General features: G+C 38.7%; 6 protein-coding genes across 13 annotated transcripts in view; 5 read left to right on the top strand and 1 right to left on the bottom strand.

The window, feature by feature from the left end:
• LOC6738764 (adenylate cyclase type 2) overlaps positions 1-20,623 on the bottom strand; it is a 39,499-nt gene that overhangs the window by 5,443 nt on the left and 13,433 nt on the right. For all 3 annotated transcript variants that reach the window (XM_016171751.3, XM_016171752.3, XM_016171753.2), the window contains exons 3-10: positions 7,607-7,740; positions 7,183-7,380; positions 6,994-7,116; positions 5,977-6,171; positions 5,448-5,675; positions 5,070-5,197; positions 2,678-2,836; positions 214-971 (exon numbers count right to left, since the gene is read on the bottom strand). In XM_016171751.3, the coding sequence (XP_016032575.1) occupies positions 214-971; positions 2,678-2,836; positions 5,070-5,197; positions 5,448-5,675; positions 5,977-6,171; positions 6,994-7,116; positions 7,183-7,380; positions 7,607-7,740 (1,923 nt within the window). The remainder of the gene's footprint in view (positions 1-213; positions 972-2,677; positions 2,837-5,069; positions 5,198-5,447; positions 5,676-5,976; positions 6,172-6,993; positions 7,117-7,182; positions 7,381-7,606; positions 7,741-20,623) is intronic.
• On the top strand, positions 16,134-17,207 carry LOC27208393. 5 transcript variants are annotated; one of them, XR_001600846.3, is made up of 5 exons: positions 16,139-16,368; positions 16,430-16,524; positions 16,574-16,730; positions 16,787-16,975; positions 17,040-17,207. XR_001600846.3 is itself a non-coding variant. In XM_044922797.1 (4 exons), exons 1-4 carry the CDS (start codon positions 16,224-16,226, stop codon positions 16,848-16,850), a joined length of 480 nt encoding a protein of 159 aa, XP_044778732.1. In that variant the 5' UTR covers positions 16,134-16,223; the 3' UTR covers positions 16,851-16,881. The 5 variants fall into 5 exon arrangements, 4 of the variants coding, with proteins under 4 accessions (XP_044778732.1, XP_016032587.1, XP_016032586.1 ...); XM_044922797.1 differs by lacking the exon at positions 17,040-17,207 and having other exon boundaries at positions 16,134-16,368; positions 16,768-16,881; XM_016183975.3 differs by having other exon boundaries at positions 16,136-16,368; positions 16,779-17,207.
• Positions 17,348-17,946, top strand: LOC123327033. The gene is made up of 4 exons (XM_044922799.1): positions 17,348-17,519; positions 17,577-17,612; positions 17,670-17,755; positions 17,879-17,946. Exons 1-4 carry the CDS (start codon positions 17,441-17,443, stop codon positions 17,918-17,920), a joined length of 243 nt encoding a protein of 80 aa, XP_044778734.1. The 5' UTR covers positions 17,348-17,440; the 3' UTR covers positions 17,921-17,946.
• On the top strand, positions 18,145-18,980 carry LOC27207736. 2 transcript variants are annotated; one of them, XM_016183408.3, is made up of 5 exons: positions 18,159-18,321; positions 18,373-18,408; positions 18,472-18,542; positions 18,600-18,762; positions 18,821-18,980. In XM_016183408.3, exons 1-5 carry the CDS (start codon positions 18,213-18,215, stop codon positions 18,904-18,906), a joined length of 465 nt encoding a protein of 154 aa, XP_016032581.1. In that variant the 5' UTR covers positions 18,159-18,212; the 3' UTR covers positions 18,907-18,980. The 2 variants fall into 2 exon arrangements, with proteins under 2 accessions (XP_044778733.1, XP_016032581.1); XM_044922798.1 differs by lacking the exon at positions 18,821-18,980 and having other exon boundaries at positions 18,145-18,321; positions 18,381-18,408; positions 18,600-18,641.
• On the top strand, positions 19,008-19,674 carry LOC6726030. The gene is made up of 3 exons (XM_016173946.3): positions 19,008-19,159; positions 19,216-19,386; positions 19,448-19,674. The coding sequence occupies exons 1-3, from the start codon at positions 19,054-19,056 to the stop codon at positions 19,660-19,662; spliced, it is 492 nt and encodes a 163-aa protein (XP_016032580.1). The 5' UTR covers positions 19,008-19,053; the 3' UTR covers positions 19,663-19,674.
• On the top strand, positions 19,845-20,597 carry LOC27207234. Its single transcript, XM_016182958.2, has 3 exons — positions 19,845-19,979; positions 20,037-20,207; positions 20,263-20,597. Exons 1-3 carry the CDS (start codon positions 19,877-19,879, stop codon positions 20,484-20,486), a joined length of 498 nt encoding a protein of 165 aa, XP_016032579.1. The 5' UTR covers positions 19,845-19,876; the 3' UTR covers positions 20,487-20,597.

Genomic DNA, 20,623 nt, shown 5'->3' with positions numbered 1-20,623 from the left:
CGGAAACATAAATAAGAGCTATCGCCAGCAGAACTGAAGTGTTAATGCCCATTACGGCCTTTGATTGATGGCAGGATGGATGGATGGATGGATGCATTTAAAAATAAAGGCAATTAGAGGGTAGCTCAAGCAACAAATGAATTAAGTGTTAATATATTCACATCTCATTTCCATAAGCCATGAAAAGTTATTATAAATTGAAGGGTTGCTCACCTTGAACGGACAACTTCCGGCGAGATCTCTCCGGTGCCTCGGCCACCGTCAAGCTGTTGGAGGCGGATGAAACTCCTCCGGGTGGAGCGGCTGCGGTGGGTGTGACACTCGCCGGATTCGAGGATTGCGCCTGGGCTCCGCTGTTGGAGATGCCGCTCTCTGACCCACTCATACTGAGCAGATCATCGGCGGGCAGGGAAAGGGCAGCGGACTTGGCCGCCGACTCGGAGGCGGCGGAATCACCACTGCCGCGATGACCACCATTTGCCTTCGGCTCCTTGCCATTCCTGCCATCCTGATCCCTGTGCATCAGCGGCTCGGTGACGGCAGTGGCCTCATCAGCCTCGTCCTCCTCCTCGGACAGCTCCTTAATGGACATGGAGGCGGCCGAGGCGAGTGGGGCATGCAAAGGTGCCTCCTGGCTATTGGTCGAGGTGGGTGACATCTTCTCGTCCACGATTGCAGGCGGTGGAGCCACAGTTACCGGGAGCAGGCCATCGGCAACATCGGTGGCTTCATGGGAGTGATCCGCCTCCTTGATCTCCTTGGTCTCCTCGGTGGTGGGACTGGGATCGTTCTGCTCAATGCACTCCACCACCCGTGGAACGCTGTATGTGTATGCTGGTTTCGGTGGCACTATGAGATACGATTCCACCTTGTGATCCGCCAGATACGCATCTCGATTGCCACCCTCGCCCTGCTCCACCTCGAACTTGTCGCCCAGGAAGTCCAAAGTTTGCTTCGTGATGTGGACGCGCCTGCAGGATAAACGTACACATGAAAAATGATGTTCAATGCTGACAGGCTTACAGGGCGTATGAGCAATCTACTTGTATGTATCTTTGTATCTTTTCATTGTTTTATATTTGTATCTACTTGCATGTATCTTTGTATCTTTTCATTGTTTTATATTTGTATCTACTTTGTATGTTTTCATTGTTTTATATTTTCAATTAGGAAAACCTTAATATTTGAAATATTTTACAATAGTATGAATATATTAGAAACCTTATTTCAAGCTTGAATTTGCTATTTACTTTGTATATATTTTTTTATATATTTATATTTATATTTATATATTTGTATATATTTTTCCAGTGTAAACACATATACAGTTTTTGGAAAAATAATTTATCCTGGCTCTGCCTACTGCCATTTATCCTAGGATGCTACGGAAATTTGTTTATATTTTTGCTGAGGAAGAGCAATTCGTGCATGAAGAAGGAATTGAGGCGTCTGAGTGTTTTCCGGCTCATTGACTGTAGCATTTCAATTCAATTCAATTCCAAATAATTGAAGTCTGCGTGTGTGACCGCAGGTAAGATAAAAGAAAACATTTCAGCATTTTCAGCTAGCATTCAGCCGAAGGACTCGAGTGTGCGGCTTAGCTACGCGAAATGAATAAACCAAAAGAAACTTGTTTGTTTGTGAAAGTATGAAAGTAAACTGGTGAAAGCGGGCTAAGAGCTTTAGACTTTGGTATTTGCCAAGCAAACATACGGAATTTCCGGGCAAAAGAATTAAGCAGAGCTGGAACATATTTTAAATTTAATTACACGCAAATGCTTGAAATGCTCAATGGATTTAAATGGACGGTGAAATTTTTGTATTAAAAATATTTTAATGCGACGTCATGCATTTCTTTTTCACAAAGAATTTAAAAAAACCAATTACCAACGCATTAATGCGAAAATGTACTGTAATTTGGGCTGAACAATGAAAGTCATTTGAAATTCTTCAACTTCATGTGCGGCACAAACATTTAATTAAAATTGAACATATGTAGGTATTCATTAATACAAAATTCCCTGCTAACCTTTTTGGTTCTTTTTCGAGTTGCAGCACTTTGAATACTGTGCAGACTTGAACTGAAACCCGTTTAATTGGGACCACGTCGAGGCTAATTTAAATTGCCATTACGAGTACTTGACTCGCTTTGCAATGCCACCGCCATTAGAGGCGCCTCCCGCCCACTTTTCCAGCCCACTTTCAGCACCCGCTGGCTCCGCGTTTTGTTTATTTATTTTTGTTCGCCTCGCTCATCAGCTTTGTCATTCGTACAAGCACCTTGGCGGAATGAAAGAAACGCTCGCACACACTGCTCAAAAAGTCTTAGTTACTATTTGAAATTATATCTTAATTATGCTAAAGCTGAAATAATTGCTTCCTTGCAATCTGCATTATTTTCCTTAATCTGCTTGATAGAGGAATATTATAGTTATTCAATATTTAGATTGGTTTTAAGATAGATTGGTTTTTAAGATAAATAATATCTAAATATTATTTAAATATAATAAATATTATATATAAATATTTATATTAAATATTTTTATATATAAATAATAAAGCATTTCAAATTAGTGATACAAGATTAAAATATAATAAACATTTATATATATTATATTATATTATTTTATTATATACGCTTGCAAACATTTTCTCCAGTGTATGCACACACACTTACCCAGCTACACCGCCGCTCTCCATGTGGTTGGCCAATGTAACGTCGTCGCTCCAAACATCAAATTGCCACTTGCGTAGGCCAAGGACGCCGCAGAGTACGTTGCCAGTGTGGATGCCAATTCGCATGTCGACATTTATGCCGGTCGCCTCACGCACGTGTCTGCCGGAATAAGCGAGTGGGAATGAAATGAGGAGCGAAGGGCAAACAAACAATGCAGGCAGCACAAAGGATATAAGGATATAAGGATATGCGCACACAACTACGGGCTAGTTGCCGCCGTCGTGTTAACAATTTTATGGCCCATAAAACACAAGCGGACCACGTCGACTCCACTCCAGCCTGATGGACGAGTATGATATGGGGAATCGGACGGTGGATAGCGGCAAAGCTCTACTCATAGGTACACTGAGAAATACGTGTAGCCCAAAAAAATATATATTCTATAATGAATTACAGGTAAAGGGAAGCATTCCACGCATATATATCTTAACATGTCCGCCTGTCCGTATGCTTGTCCGTATGTTTGTCCGTATAAACTGAAATATCTTGGGAGCTGAAAGGGCAAGAAAAGGCTAGAAAGGGCTAGAGATTAAGCAGAGAGATTCTGCCTGTCTTGCTATTTTCTGGAGATATTTAAAATGATTATAGTAAGGATATATTAATGGATATCTGATGATCAAGAAAATCGAACGAAGCGTTCTTTTTGGCATTCAGCCTATAAAATGCCAACTGATAGTTAAAATAATTATTTTTGGTGTATTCATTGCACCGAAGGTGCTTCCTAGCAGGAAGTCTAGTCCCACAGAAGGTGGCTAGAAAGCGACTGTCGGCCGACAACAAGTTCTTGACTTATTAACTTTAACCAGCGTTTTCCTTGGCCTGCCGTCGGGTCAAATGAGCCGCATCGAAGGTCAAATCACTTGGGAGTCCTTCAGGCTTTTATTTGCTTGTGCCCTTCCTGGCCATTTGGCGAGCAGGATATGGATATGGCCGCAAAACAGGACAAACAAGGAAACTGATTTTCGATCCGGATTTGGGATCTCTGTGAATTTCAGAGTGCCAAAGTTTTCGGGAAACAGAAAGTTTAACAAATTTTGATTGAGCTGCATAATTTGGGTAAATATTTTCCGACCGAAAAGATAAAAACACAAATGACTTTGCGACGAAATGCGTAGCATACATTTCGGGGCAAGTCAAAAGGGGGGCGATATTAAAGTTTCATATTGTGCTGGCTTTGCGACCAAACGAAGATGCAATTCATAATTTAATGAATGTTGCCTTTTCGGCTCAAAAACTTTTGGCATTTTCCCTGGCGGCTTGTTAAGCACCACGAAAGTCAACAGTAGGAGCAGCTTTTTGACCAAGTTTGCGGGAGGAACAAAGCCAACTTAAGAGCAAAGATTAAAGGGCCACGGATCCGGAACCGAAAGGCAATGGAATAAAGGAGGGCCAGCGGAGAAAAATAAACAATAGAAATGAGAAATAAGCACAGAGAGCAATAAAAATGGCAAAAGCCAAAATGAGTGGATCCTTTTCGTCCTGAGGCCACTTGTGCATAAATTCTCGCGTGTAATAAAATGGCCTTTGTGTCGATATTGTGTATTGTATTTTATGATGTTTCTCTTTGGAATTCGCTCCATTTTTTTTGGCTCATCTCGTTCGTGTGCCTTTATTGCATAATACGTTCTTAATGGTCATCTATAAAACGCGGAATTCGGAATGTGACTCCAACTGGAATATCTACGTTTCTGGCGGCAATTAAAGCTTGAATATCAGAAGCAGATGCAATTAACATATACAATGCATTGTCACGCTTTTAATGGGAATTAAATTTGAAATTTTTCTTAATTTTTTACATATTTTTATGTATTAATTGGGTATAACTGATTACGCTCAAAATATTGAGTAATCTGTTACTTATTTAGTTTATTTAAATATAAAAGAACATTTAACACAGCATAAGTAATAAAGCGTTAGTTAGCTTATTCAATTTTTTAAATAAATCTTTTACAGTATAAACTTTTAATTGATTACATCTCCTATTAACTTAAACTTTAATCACTCTTTGCCAAGTTTTGCAACCAAAGTGCAAAACTAAGCAAACAAAGGACGATTCCTGGCCCAGTTAACAAAGATTTAGCCAGCCGCAAAGCCAACAATCACGGTGTCAAATGGCCTTGGCCAAAGCAGCTCCGACTGAAACTCAAAGGACGGCCAGGAGCGAAAGACAAACAAGTCGTACACCCGATGACGGGTCCAATGCAAATGTTTGCATTACCAACAGTCACTGCCCACCACCCAAACCCAAACCCAAACCGAACCAAGCCAAGCCAAACCGTCTGAATCGGATGCAAAAGAGCCAAAAGCGATGGCCACGCGAAAACCCACTCACCTGATGGCATCGATCATCTGCAGGCCCATGTTGACACAGTTGGTTGCATGTTGGGGCCGGGAAATGGGCAGGCCGGACACACAGTAATAACAATCCCCCAGGATCTTGATGCGTAGGCATTGGTTCTCCTGCGGGAATGGAGCAATTAATTACTATTTACCATGTGGAGTGGTTACACATATCGCACTGTTTCATGTTAATGTAAAAGAGTTTAATACAAGTGTAAATAATTTCTATAATAAAATCTAATTTATTATAAGAATTATTATATTAAATGCATATCTTTATAGCATTCATTTATCACATTATGCATAGGAAACTGGATCCTTTTTCAGCTCAATATTATCATCTCTAGCTCCATTACACCATCTAGCTTACCTGAGCTATTTGATCGAATCGTCCAAAGAGATCGTTGAGGGTCTTCACCAAATCGCTGGCCGTCAGGGAACTTGAAAGGGGCGTGAAGTTGACAATATCCGCGAACAGAATGGTGACATTCGTGTGCCGCTGGACGTGGAGCTCATGGAACCGGGTGGCCGAGGTGGACGCCTGTCCTCCGGCTCTCTGACAGGCATCCGCCATTTTCAGCATGATGCTGCGCTTCACCTGCGAAGGACGAACAAGCAACAGTATAACGATTACTTTTATATTACGTATACGCCCCAATGGCATGAAAATACAGGTGGCACATAATACAACATAATTAAATTCCGTTAAAATGGATTATAATTTAAAATATTAATGTAATGCCAAATAAAAACAATAAATATTTGTATCAAATATATTTTATAAAGAAAAAGTATTTATTGAAATGTCAGTCGACTTTCTTAGTTGTAGATTTGAAATTTGTTTAATTGTTAATCTTTTTGTAACGCATCTATTATTTTTTGTAATTTAATATACCCACCTCGGCGGCGATGTAAGCGGGAATGACGCTGAGGAGCAGCTGCTCCTGCTGCTCCCGCTCGCACTCGAGCTTCACGCGCTGCTCGATTCCCGTCCTTGTTCCGTCCACGGTCCGGTTGTGGGCTGCGTCCGACATGATGCGGTAGTAGAGACCGGAAACTGAGGCGCTGGCCAGCATCACAATCTCCCCGAAGAGCTGAGAGCGGCAGGATATATGTATGTATAGTACAAATAAGAACGGGTGAGCACGTTCCATAAATAATGAGTTTCTAACCCGAGATGGCAATTATCCTTGTGTCACTGCATCGCGGCAAAAAACGCGATGCAACCTAATTAACAAATCACGGAGTAGGGGATTCCGGATTGGCAGGAACTAGTGGGAACCCATTGGGGAAGTTGTGGAGTAGGGGGAATTGAAACGAGCTGGGGAACAAATTATTTCTCACCCAGCTGGTGCAATTAAATTAAATAGTTGTAGCAAAAGGGAAAAAGTGAAAAAATTGCATTACGCAGAGAAATTCCGTTTGGCTGTTGTTTTTCCACAGGATTAATGGGAGCTCAGTTAATATTTATATTTTTATATATATTCTATGTTCTTATTATGAAGAAATAAGGTATATTCCTCTGTGTTATGTAACCTAAATCTACCTTTGGCTATTTATCTTCGCAAAATAACAAACCAGAAAGGATGCAAGTAATAGCAATGTTAGCAGAACAACCGAAAAATATTCTGTAACTGTCTTATATATTTATTTCTAATGGTTTTTGCTGCTTTAAATTTCGGTATAAACTACTTTGAGTATTATAAAATAATAGCTATTGAAACCAAATGTTGAAAGCACAACCCTCAATGCCCTCCAATTAATTGTCCCCGTCGATTCGCGGAATAATCCCCACTTCGCTTCTTCCATGGTCATAATGGTAATCTCCCATCACATGGAAACTAATCCCATTTCTGGTCTTTGGCCACCATTCATGGGGATCTATGGGAAATGCAAATAAATGGCGGTGGACTTACCATTGGCAAATTGGGCGCGTAGTCGGGACTTGTGCCGATGCGGTAAACGATGTGAATGGCGGTCATGAATAGAGCCAGGACCACGGAGACGGGCCACGAAATGGGCAGCATGGAGTGGATGCACTGCGGAGAGAGCCATAAGTAGCATAATCCCCCAGGGGAGTGGCATTGCACCGGACTTGGACTTACCAGGAAGAGGGCGTACATGGGCAGGGGAGCCAGTTCGTCCCCGGTGATGGCCGCAATCGTGCCCAGCGAGAAGGTGGTGACGATGGCGAAGGCCAAGGCGGCGGCCGGGGAGCTCAGCACCGCCGGGAACTGCAGGGCCGTGAGAATGGAGCCCGAGATTAGGGCAGCCAGGACTAAGAGCATGGTCTGCACCAGGTGCTGGGAAAGCCACAAGCAAAACAGAGAGAAATATAATTAGTTGGAAATGTTTGCTAGCAACTTAAATTTTTTTAAATATTTCTAAAACTAAGAAAACTGAATTTTTGGTAAAAATAAATCATAATATCTTATAAATCTTTAAGATTTATGATTTATTTAAAGAATTTTTTGCAGTGCCTTTGCTTGGTGAGCCATTTCAGGCAATCTAAGTGTGGTAAAAGCTCACCTGGTCGTAAACGATGCCAATTATTATGGACACAACACATGCCAGCAGCGAAGTTAGCAATCCCGATCTGAAGAGCGACTTGCGGAGCCTCTGGCGGTAGCGGGTGTATAAATCGTTTAGGTGGATGTCCTCAGCTGCAAAAGTGGACAGAAGATGGGTGTATTAGCATCCATAAGGTAATCGTCTCCTTGTAAAAAGATGGGCCAACGAGAAGTAGTATACTAAGTCCTAAATCTTGAAAAATTTGGTATAATATTTTTTATAAAATTTATATATATATATTATTATATTAATAAAGCATGAATTTTGAGTTATAGGAACTTAAAGTTGAAAAAACAATCACCTAACTTATTCTTCAGTATATGCAATAATTTTATGATTTCTCAGTAATGCACATTTGTGTGTTTGTGTGCTTATGCAGGCCAATTAACTGCCGTAATTTAATTCTCAGCTATTCCGTGAATTTATTAAGACTCGCATAAATCCATAATCTTAATTGCTTCGTCCCGGGCCAAAGTTCAGCTGCCTCCTGGCGATTTCTGAAGTTCTTATGGTTCTTATGGTCGTACGTACGATGATGGGCGGCTCCTTTGAGAGAGAATTAATTGTCCGCCCACCGAAGGAAACGCCTGACCGTCTGGCATTTAAATTTGATATTTAACATTGGCATACATTTCACAGACGCCCACGCCGGAAATCGAATACTGTGCCAAAAGGCCCCACATCCATGGCATTCCGACTCCTTTCAATTTCACAGACAATTGTCTTTGAAAAGAAACTTAATTGAGCTGTCAGGAGCCAAAGTGTGTGTGTTATATGCAATATGGAATCACATATCACCTTTGGCTGCAACAGAAATAACTTAATCGATATGTAGAAAATAAAAGTCAAACCTGAAAGCTTTATGACTGCACATGTTGTGGAGCCTTAAATGCTGTCACAAAATTGAAATCGAGGCAGTTAAACATGCTTATATGTACTGTATATACATGGCTGTCATTAAGGGAAAATAGTATCAATACACGCCCATGGCGTTTATAAAACAACAGACAGTTGATGAAAGTACACGCACTACAATTACCCTCGAAACGAAATTAGCATATTGCTTTTTTGTACAATTTGTAAATCGATACGCACGGATTTATAGCCCGCTAATTGACGGTGTTAAAGTGTTTGATTTATTTATGGCCACCGACGTGCCAGATAAGCCAGGCCCAGTGGATATTTGGCAACAGATTAGTAGTCTATTTATAGATGTGTTCTGGTAACTTCAATTTTTTTGTCTGCCAGCTGAATTGATTTCTACCCTTCGCACAGAGCGGAATTATCGGCTCAAACAAGGCGATCCAATAAATCAATATAACAAAGTTGGGGAGTTCTCAAGGAAAAAAAAAACGAAAAGTGGCCAAGTCAAGTGGTCAAAAAAGTGGGACTTTCCCGGAAATTATGGGCCCAATGAATGTGGAAACATTTCTGAGGGTCCTTTTTTCTTAATACTTAAAAATTGTTTATGGGAGGTAATAATTTTGAGCTTCGACCATTTCGTTTTTGTTGGAGTTCCCAGTAGCTAAAAATAAAAAACATCCACTTTAATGCATTTCTCTTTTCAACTTTCTTTTATTTAATACATTTAAGCAGGAAACATAAGCAGGAAACCATTAGGCTTTAAAAAAAGGAAAGTCTATAAACTGGCTTGAAATGCATTTATATTTAAAGACTGGGATAAGAATAAGGTTTTATTCAACCAACAAGCTTAAAATTGAATGCGGAAGAATAAAATGTTTAGTAGCTCAGCATTATATTTATGGAAATAATTTTTAAACATTTTATCCAAGAAATCTGAAACGTGAGCTACTCAAAAGCAAAAAAAAAAGCGCTTGTACTGCATTATTATTTATAAGTAGGGAATTTGGTATTAAATATACATAACAAACTGCTGGGCGAGCTATAAAAATGGCGAACCACACTTAAACGCCTTGTCGACAGCGCATTAGGTTAAGGATTCTCGTACGAGGACTGAGTGAAAAATTTAGGAAAAGCCACGGGCAGGATAAAATAAGTCGAGTGGCAAACGGCAGAGGACAGGACCGCATACAGTACCACGTTATATGGCGAATGGAGCTGCCTTCACTTGTTTATTCTCCGCAATCAAACAGAAATTCTTTTGACACGAACCGAGGTCCTGGAAGTGTAAGCGTGTGTGTTTGTATCTGTGTTTTTATAAGCGCCAGCACACACACACACACACAGCTGCAGAGTGACAGATGCTCTTGTGTGTGTGTGTGTGTGGGTGTATTAGTGTGCATTAGGGTGAATCGATATTTGGATTCTATTGGAATGCAGCATGTTAGATGCTACAGAACAAACGGGCATTTGAATAAACTCCATTTTCAGCTTGGCTTTCATGAAAAGCTTTAAGTTTAATTTTTGGTTCAATCAAACTGAATCACCCTAGTGCGTTGTCTCATAAAAAATAAAGCGACTTAAGTGAAACAGTTGCAGACAACCTAGACGAAGACACGATGACAACGACAGCAGAGGCGACATTTGCCAAAGCTTTCGGCATAGATTTTATATCATCCCGCAGCTGAAGCGCTGAAATCCGCAACGGATTCCCCATCCTCCACATATGTGCGATTAAGTATGTGCGGACACATTGTCAGGGCATCCTGGCATCCAAGGATCCTGGTTGAGATGGGGGAGGGACCAGGTGATTAGGAAGATTGAGTTCGTTGCCAACGAATTTTCATGTGGACCGCCAGCGCATTAAAGTTGCAGAGCAGACCTGAACCGTAGCGAAAGATGGCTCGCATCCATCCTCCGGGTTAAGCTATTGGGTAAACGGCTTAGTAATAAAACAGTTTCTGGAACGCGAAACTGCAGCCCAGCAGCACATGGAGGAAATCTCCATCCGGTGGGCGGGAAAATATAATTTAAATCGATGTGGGAAACCATACGATACTCTACTTTAGTCATAAAAATTACTAGAATATCGCAAATCGTAAAATTAAGTTGCAGTTATTTTACAAGGCTTTTTACAAGATATAGAATGTCGAGACTCAGAGCAAGAAGCTTTGAGGTGATTTGGACTTAATGATCTAGACTTCTTCCCATTTCGTTTGTGTGATCAATGGTCAGGTATTTAAGGGGTAAGAAGACAGGAATCCGAGAAGGATTTCAAGTGTCCTTTGTTTCATTCGAGGGTTATTCATTGGATACCTGTTTCCACCATGTGTAGCGTTTTAATATTCAAGAGACCTATATGAAATCCGATACATTTAATAAAATATTCAATGTTTTTCCGCTTGGTCCGTAATATGCACGAAATAAATATATAATTTAGCATTTTTTTATAAAATTACTCCAATGATTTTCTGCCCAATGGCAGGCTGTCATTTTCATGTCACTAAACTCTGACATTTAAATACATTTTTGAAGTACTATTCTCAGATCTGTCGACTAGTACAAAAAACATCTCTCGTCATTTTTTCAGCTATCTGCATTGCCAATACCAGCAACGCTTAAATATTAAACAATTTATGACTTTCAATTGCACATTTCAATGATTTACGTATTGCGGTTTTGACAGTTTTTCCACAACTGTTAATTGAAATTGCACCGAGACACAAAATATATAGTTTTTTTGTGAGTATGCAGCATAAACTTTAAATCTCTGCTGCACTTTTTAGCTATATGCCTCATGACCATTTATATTTTCTCTGGCTCGTTAGCTACTGCCAGTTTTCATTAATTTAGCAAACATTTGGCCCAGCTGCTGTATTGAAATTTTGAAAATACTTTCCTTCTTGGCTATAAGGCAGCCTGAAAGCATGCAACACCATTGGCCGTGGGTATTTTGAGTTGCGAAAAATATTGCACATACGACACGTCGGCCCAGGCCGACAACATAAAATGCAACAAAATGCACGCTGCAGTGCCTGCAGATGCCGCACATGCCTGACAGCCACTCCAAGTTGCAACCGCTGCTGCCACCTGCTGCAACATTGCAAATTACATCCTTCGGGCTGAGACGGGAATTACAAGCTTTTATGCGCTGAATCGTGGGCCGCATGGCAAGCAGCTGGCAAATGGCAGACACCAGGACACCAGGCCATGTTCCATGTCCCTCCGCAAGTATTCCAAAGTTGGTTATTTCAGCACGAGGCCTTGCTGTGGATTCCCTTTGGAGCCACATTTTCTAGCGGCTTAGTCAGAGGATCTACGCTCCGGTCGATTTGTTTGCATTCACTTTGATTTTATGGGCCATTCCAAGAGAAAGTATATTTGATGTGTTTTTATGTTTTCCCGAGACAACCATTCACACGAGTAAGCGGAAGATATATTTCAAGTCCTTATATACGGTTGGAAAATATGTTTATAGCACAACACTCTGCTACTTTTCCATCTTATTTCTTATTATTTAAATTATTTATTTAATTTTTTGAAATACGTAAAATTGTTATAAATACCTAATCAATCAATGTGTACAGCAAGATATAAATGCAGCTTCTTCTATTATTTATTTAAATGCTGTTATCATACCTAATTTAACAGCTTCATCTTACTTTCATCACATCAGCTTCCCTGGCACAAACCATCAACACCTGGCTCGAATAAATAATAGTCCATTGGGCAGATGAAAATAAGCCACATGCGAACAAATCGGTGACAATATAACAACGGAAACGGAAACAAAAGAAATGCCCGTAGCCACCGCATTTGCTAATGGCAAAACTGAAAGGATACCGTGTCCTGGCAGCGCATTAATCAAGGTGCAGTCAATGCGAAGTGGGGTGTGGCCCCTGGCCATGTGGTGGCTGGAAAAAAAGAGGAATCCAAATTGGCAACAGACGCTTAAGGTAATAGACGTGCCAACGAAGTCGTGCCCGTGGGACACACGTATTCCCTATTCTCCTGGTTGCCCAGCATCGCCTTTTCCTTATGGCCAAGAACGCAGCTGGTTATTTGGTTTTCTGTGCGTGTCGCTGGCACGATGCTCGTAAATAATGTCATGGCTAAGACAAAAGCCGTAGCCAGTCAACTCAACAGTCTGCCGTTGACATCGAGAACTTATTTTCCAGCCAGCTCTTTTAGCCATTCTTTGCCCATTCGCCTGGCTTGACACTTTTTTTCCAGGGTATTCATTGCGAAAAAGGGGTATGTTACATATTTTTATAGAATGTTTTTCATAACTAAAGATAAAAAGGTAAAGCACTAGCAACTTTAATGAAATCATTTCACTATTCAATACTTTAAAATGGTTCCTATTTATTGTGTACGAGGTATCCTTTAGTTGAGTTGGCTGCCTGTTTTCTGCACGTGTGTTTTGGCATCTTGTTACCTTTATTTCGCTTCTAAGCCACGCAAGCCAATCAACTATGAGACCCAAAACGCTTAAGGTTTCCATTTTTGTAATGACCAAATAGTGTGTGGTGTCCCAGTGGATTGTCCCTTTTTAGTTTCTACATTCTATTTTTAGAAGATTATAAATATTATTAAGGCAAATAATCGATGGTACAGATGACTTTTAAGGAGTGAAACTAAAAGGTGAAGAAGTACACCTTTCAGCCCATTACAAATTACCTCTTGATTGAATTTAGAGCAATTCGCCACCAATTTGCCATTAAACGAGGATATATTTTGTCTATGCAAAGTTGAGTTTTCCCTGAGCTATCAAGATCTATGTACATCCCTCTAATCTGGATTTGTAATGTGCATATTTTACCAATAAAACGCTGACATTGCTCCGGGTGCGAATTCACTGTCAAAGTAATTTGCATACATCTCTTGCTGGTTGCTATTTTTGCTCGGCTTTTCTTTGGGGGCCAATTTTCGCGGAATGAAAGAATTGGGGGGAAAATTGGAAGACCCCAGAATGCAAATTTCGGAAAAGGGTCTATTGTTGGGGATATTTCGTCTTGTGTTGAGTGGCACAAATCTCATATCGGTTGAGCCTCACATATTCACATACGATGACACGATGATGAATGCCAACTCATAAACAGATGGCACTGAGGAATGGTGGTCGCATAATAAGCCAGACCGGCAGCAAAATGCAGATTCAACGTGCAGATAGATACCCAGATTCAGATACAGATACAGATACAAATTCCAGACGATGCTGTGCTATTTTTCAGAGATGCCTCTGCACGGGAATTCTCATTTCGCATGCAAGTTGCATTCATTTGAATTTCTATTTGTGTGATTCGCTTCGGTGGTGACAGATTTTTTTCCAACGGCCTTATGATGTATGTGGCACATGTCGAGATTATTCTGGAATTCTTAATGGAAATTTAAGGTGCTGACTGGTGGGAAAACCCAAGGGCTTTTTCTTCTATCACTGCAAGTGTTGTGATTAAATTATCGTTGTAAAACATCAAACACCACAGACCGCAATTATGGCCCCTCGAGTGTGGGGGGTTCAACTATTAGGTGTTTTATTGCTGAACCCATTAACCACCGAAATTGGTTTGTTTATCTGGCATTGGTACACACTTGCCCACAGTCGAATCAATTTACAACTTTTCAGTCAATCACAAACCAATCAGAGTGCAAAATATGAGCGCAATCACACCCAGCCAATTGTTGGTCGTTTTAGTACACCTAAATGTGCACTGGGAAAAAAGAGGGGCCTGTTCGAAAATCACGGATATGCTAAAGGAGTAAAATACATTTAAAATAAATAATATAAATAAATATTAATAATAAGTAATAAAACTAATAATAAACAATATAAAAGAAGAGCAAACGATAAACTCAATTTCCTCGCCTATCAGATACCCTTTACTAAGATAGCGGCAGTGCGATGGAGAAATTTGACAATATGTTTGCCATAATAATATAAGTTGGTGAGAAACAAATAGTACAAAAATAGTACAATACAATAATATCAAAAAAAAAATCAAAACCTTTTTGAATTTTGTATCCCTTTATACGGACGGACAGATAAACGGACAAAGCCTACTCCGGCTAGTGATCCTAATCAAGAATATATTCTAATCTACCTGTTAAATATTTATCAACGAATACTCTGCTATTTTAAAAGTAATGGGTAAAATCATATTTAGAACCAAGTGAATGTTGCTGTGGATCAGATGATTGGAACACCACTTTAAAAAACAATTAGTTTTTAGGTGTTTGGTCCCTATGGTCCCTATGTACACAGAAAAAACTAATGATGGACTTTCATTTAAAATTATAAAAAAATTTAATATTAAATTTTCATCGCTTTATTTTTTTACGGAAACCGCTATAATATGGCTAATTTGATATTTGATATCCAGGAACTTAAGATATTTTTTTCTGAGTGCTGGAAGCTCAGTGGGGACGGGACGCTTTGTGGCGTGAATGGCGCCATCAAGAGGCAGCCAGGCGGTGCTCAACTGGCAGCTGAATAAACAGCATCAACAACAAGTGCAGGGAATGGAGTGAGCTGGGATGGGCTATGGATGGATGGTGATGGGGATGGGACCATGCTGAATACCGTCTCATCGACACTTTTTCATTGAATTCAATTAAAAGCGAAATTGAAAATTGAAATTCAATTAAGATGCTATAAATACGGCAGGGATGGGGTGCCAGGGTGCCAAACGAGGGCAGAGAGGATAGAGGATACAGGATACTGTGGAAGCATTCCCGGATAGAAAGGACTCGTGGCAATGATGATAGATGAGCTGCCAGTGGCTGCTGGAAGTGGATGAAAGAGATTCCATCGATCTGTGTATTGGCCAGGAGCTTCGAGCGGGGCTTATGATATGTGACATGGCCTTTTTTTTGAACTTACTCTACTTTTTGTTTTTTCTGACATTTAATGGGGCATCAACACCAACATGTTGGCATTGATGACAAATAAATTGATGCTGCAATCAATCAAAAGTAAAGCAACCATATGGTGCACCCTGATAATCAAGTCTGGGAAAACAATACACTAATCTGATTAGGCTCATTAGTTAACCACCATATAATATTGTCTTATTAGGCTTCGTCTTCACATTTCCATGAAATATTGCCTTTGAGCCACATAATCAATTCTTGTTTGCCAATAAAATCTTTTTTAATTGGGGGTTAATTGGCAATTTATGGAATTTAAGCCCACTTTGCAACATATTTTGTGACTGATTGAACTAAGTTTAAATTAGTGAACTTTTGCTGAAATAAGTCCTATTTAACACTCGCTTTAAGTAAGTCCATGATGCAAGTTTTCTTTAATAATCCCAAACCCCAAGCCTTAGAAATCGCCCCCTATTTTCCAGTCTATTGAAAACATAATTTTTAGACGGCTGCTGCTTTCAATTAACGCATTAGGCAAGGAAAAGGCAGCAGTTTGACTTTGCTCAGTGGATAATGTGCAAAAAAAAAAAATGGAGACCAAGGGACTTTGTCTAACTTTTCCGAAAGGCTAAAGTTTCCGTGGGAGGTCGAGGTCGTTCGAAACTTTGTTGAAAATGACAGACTGCAGTGACCTAAAACCAGAGGAGATGCAGCAATTCACTTTCCCCAGCTGATGTAAAGAAAGTTGAAGTTAATGGAGTTTTAAAGTTGAAAGCGGTTGGCATTATTTGTCAAACATGGAACTGTATTTTCTAAAATTTATAGCAACGAATTTTTCCTATTTTTGATGCCATTTTTAAGAAAGCTGGTCAGAAAAAAATTTTGCTTTTGCTTCTCGCTGACATCTGGATGCATCATAGTTGCATTCTACACACTGTTTTTCGGGTTCATTAACGCAGGAACCACTGTGGATGAGGTTATATACAACAACAGTGAGTTGGAAAAGTTGGAAAATAGAATTTTTGAGAACGAATAGCTAACCCCAATCAACAGCACTCAAGACTGATGTATATGCGAAGTGGTTCAATGTATTTCATATAGCCCTGATGATCGCAGCTGCAGTTATCCTGCTGGTCTCTGTTATGACGGTGAGAAAAAAACACTTTCGTATAACTATTCTAATAAAATTCCTTTCAGAAGTACTTAAGGATCGTTTTCGTCTGGATGGCCATGTTCATCATTCATATGATATCCTACTACATCGTCTTCAATGCTTTGATTAATGTTCGCAATCCGTTCTTTGAAAGTGCTGTCTATGCGATTATTTATGTCTTCGTGAATTTAGTGACGTTGGGTAAAACATTAATATTGAAAAACTCTATTCTCGTAAGTTATGCTCCAGCTTTTCAGGCATCGATTTATTTTGTGTGCTCAAAGTCTACACGTATTATTATGTAAAAACGCATCCAGATGAATTCAGACCAGTTTGTGTGGATAAATGAGAGGATGTCCTTAAAAATTAAATGGAGATCAGCGAAATTGAATTATAGGATGATGAAAAGCAATAGCTTTTCGTGCTCTCTACCACATGTTCACCAAGTGAGAGGATGATGCTTTTGCTGTGCTAATATGGCAGACTCAATTTTCTTTATAATTTCATTAGCATCTTGATGAGAACTGAAAACGATTCCACGCGTGCCTGACAAACACGACACACATCGGGCTGGAAATTCTAGGCTAATGCTAATGAGGCCATAATACAGATTGCTTAAGTTGTGATTATGCAAAAAAGTTAATGCCACAATAAAGAAGATGTGGTGGAAAATGTGAAGGCAATTTCGTTTGAATTTGGCGCCAACATCTGGGCCTAAAAGTTCCGCAATGTACATAAATTACATATACATATGTGGTTCATAAAAAATTTCGTATCTTCTATATAGAAATTAACAAAGAATTGTTTTGATAAGTTAAAATATACGCATAATAATATATATTCAAAATATAAGTTAATAAATATATTATGCAGAACAACTTCTTTGCATTTCCTGTCAAAACGTCTGACAAATGGGATGTATACTGATTGCATTGGCTGGAATTTTTTTGGCTGGCATGAACATTGACTATATTCTGCTTTGTTTAAATAGTAAATATATATTCACATTGGTATAAATATTTCGCATTAAAGTTAGTGCTTTGACAGGAACCTATTTCAGAGAAATGCAGGACCAATTCCCAGGTAACTAAGCAAATTCAACGATTCAATAAAATTCAATAAATTCTTTTTATTACCCAGAACAAGGTCTCTACACTGTCATACAAATTGTTCCAGATTTCTTAAATATCTTGGCATCGGTCATGCTAATATTTGCAATCATATCGGTATGTATATAATAATAATAAAGGTGATTTTTTACAAAATAAATGTATTTAGCAATATGGTTGGCTGTTTTGGACCACTCTATTCTTTCAAGCATTTCAGGCAGTCTACTTTCTTATTTTCAGTTTTACATCAGCATCATTGGGCTCGAATTTAATTATAAATGAGAGTATTTGGCACAATTTAGGTAAGTGTAGTACATACAAAAAAAAAAGTAAATAACTTGTTTTTTTTAGCAATGAAAATGTATTTCATGTACATAGTATATTCGTACTATCGGCAATTAAAACCGAGGGCAACTGAAAATATGGTGGAGGGATTGGAGTAATAACTAATAAGAAAATAACTTTACAACTTAGTATTTAAGGATTTTTTTTATTTACAACTGCAACTGTATAGCATTGAATTTATTGTCATTAAAAATAAATAACATGTAAATAAAAACAATTGTTTGATGAAATGTGGCGAGCGGAAAATTTCTGTTTTTGTATGAAACTGCGAATTGGATGCACAGTTATAGCGTTTTTCACGCTTTTCCTCTGCGCCGCACACCTGGTGGAGTTTTTTCGTAAATAACTACTAAGTGCTTTCCAAATAAGTTTTTAACTATATATTGCAGGATTGAAGGATCCTTATAGCTTTGCTCAGGCGTCGGGTAAAAGACTAAATATTAAAGTAAATCCATTTGCTAAAATTGTATATATTTGCTGAATTTCAGACTGGTTTAATCTTCTTTGGGGACTATTCCATATGCTGGCATCTCTGTGTTTATCTTACTCCGTGCTGGTGGTAATTAATGAACTTGCATTGATTATAATAATAAATAAATTTATTGATAATTTTCAGGGGTCTCTCCTACCCATCTGGAGTTACATAATTATCGAGGCATCTTACTTGATCTTCATAATCATTTATGCCTCAATAACTTGTGCACTGAAAATAAATACGTATGCGAACTATGGACAAACGTACTCGATCCTTTACTGGATTTTAATAATCTTTATTTGTGGTAAGTTCAACTAAATAATAGATTTAATGTTTAGTTTATCCCTAAGTTCTTTACCTAGTGATAACGACCTACTTCTTTTGGATAGTCATATCGTGTTATTTCCTAATAAAGCAACAACGCCTGCAAGGAAGTTTAAAATTATAGCAAAATTTATAAAATAAATAAATTTCCAGCATAAATAACGCTAAATTTATCGAATAAAGTCAATGAAAATACAATTTTTTTTCAAGTAGGCTTCGATACACATATTACTATTGTTCATGTTTTTTTTTTTCAAAAATAATAAAAAAAATGAAATTTAAATTAATTATACTTTACACACTCTCTTTTGTTTGCAAAGTTGCCATTTCAGTAAATTCAACATTTGAAAAGGGCATTCGAAAGTTCTACAATACAGGTAATTGTAAACCAAAGTTAAATTTTGATTTGAGTTTTAAATTTCTTTTCACACAGCTGACCATAACCAAGGTTTTCCCATTTGTGGAAATTGTACAAACATAAAAAACGTGCATAAAAATACAGGATTTACATGCCATTTCGAAGATGAAAGACAGGTGGAAAATAAGTTTGGCGAGACAGATGATAAATATGCGCATTGTGTGCCAAAGGACTACGTTATCCATGGTTCGTTCAAGTGTTACATAAGTTAGATATAGGTAAAAACATTCAAAATTCCCTATAATAGGTGAAGTTAAAAACTATTGCTGCTTTTGGTCGCCGAAATCGGGATGTTCAGCTGTCATCGGAAGGCTTTTGTTCGATAAAAGCTCCGATTATTGCGATACTTGCAGGGGATCTTGTTCCGGATTGAAATATTCCGCCGACTCAGTGGGAAGCAATAAGATTCCGGAATATGGGTTCATAATGGCAATGCTTATTTCCGAACTGTGGATTTGGTAGGGCGGATCACTAGGTGTAGCCCTACAATCATACTCAAATATTGTGCTAAAAAAACTTAAAAATAAATCTATTTCTTCTAGTAATTCGGAAACCAATGAATCACACTACAAACTCCTCAGCTTCAAAAATTTCATAAATTGCCAAGCATGTTAGGCGAAGATCAAATTGTCAAATTAATAGAAACAGACTTTTTTTAAATTATATAAATTATGAAATGAAATTTTTTGTATTGCTAGTTTACATTTGCTTGGCTCTCAAGTGCGGGAAACCGATAAACGTAAAAATTTACCATACTTCCACAACGCCTTTCTCTTCAGGTAAATGAATTAATAAAATTGTATTTAATTTGAAACTATTTCTATTTGATTGCATAGCCGATCATGAAATTGCATTTCCGGTTTGCGCAAATTGTTCAAGTGAAAAGAACTTTCGTACCAACACTGATTACTATTGCCATTTCGAAGATGACTCGGCCATTGAGGAAAATTTTGGAGAATGGAAAAATACTTATCCGGATTGCCTGCCAGACCACTTTATTGCAACTCGTGAGTCCTTCGTAAATTGGGCCAGTCAATTGTTTACCAATGTATCGTCTAATAGGGAAAATAAAAGCCTATTGCTGCTTTTGGTCACCGAAATTGGGATGCTCTGCACTGATCGGCAGGAAGTTCTACGATAAGAAAATATATAGCTGCAAGACTTGCAGACGATTTTGCAGCGGAACTAAGCAGACCTATATCGATGATACGGATGGCAGTGATAGGGTCTCGGGATCCTACGGATCTTCAGTTTTACTGGCCTTTCTGCTACTCAGCATATGCTAGGATAAGCTATAAATGCACAGTAGTAGGGGATTTTTATATAATTTATATTTTTGGACCCATCAAATTAACCATAACTAACTGCAAATAAAAGTGTGCCCATTGTTATTTATATATCTGATACCCTTTATAATTCAATA

The sequence above is a fragment of the Drosophila simulans genome, chromosome 3L (assembly GCF_016746395.2).
Source record: "Drosophila simulans strain w501 chromosome 3L, Prin_Dsim_3.1, whole genome shotgun sequence".
Lineage (NCBI taxonomy): Eukaryota > Metazoa > Arthropoda > Insecta > Diptera > Drosophilidae > Drosophila > Drosophila simulans.
Note: the sequence above shows the minus strand (reverse complement) of the source record. Positions and strands in the feature narration are given on the sequence as shown.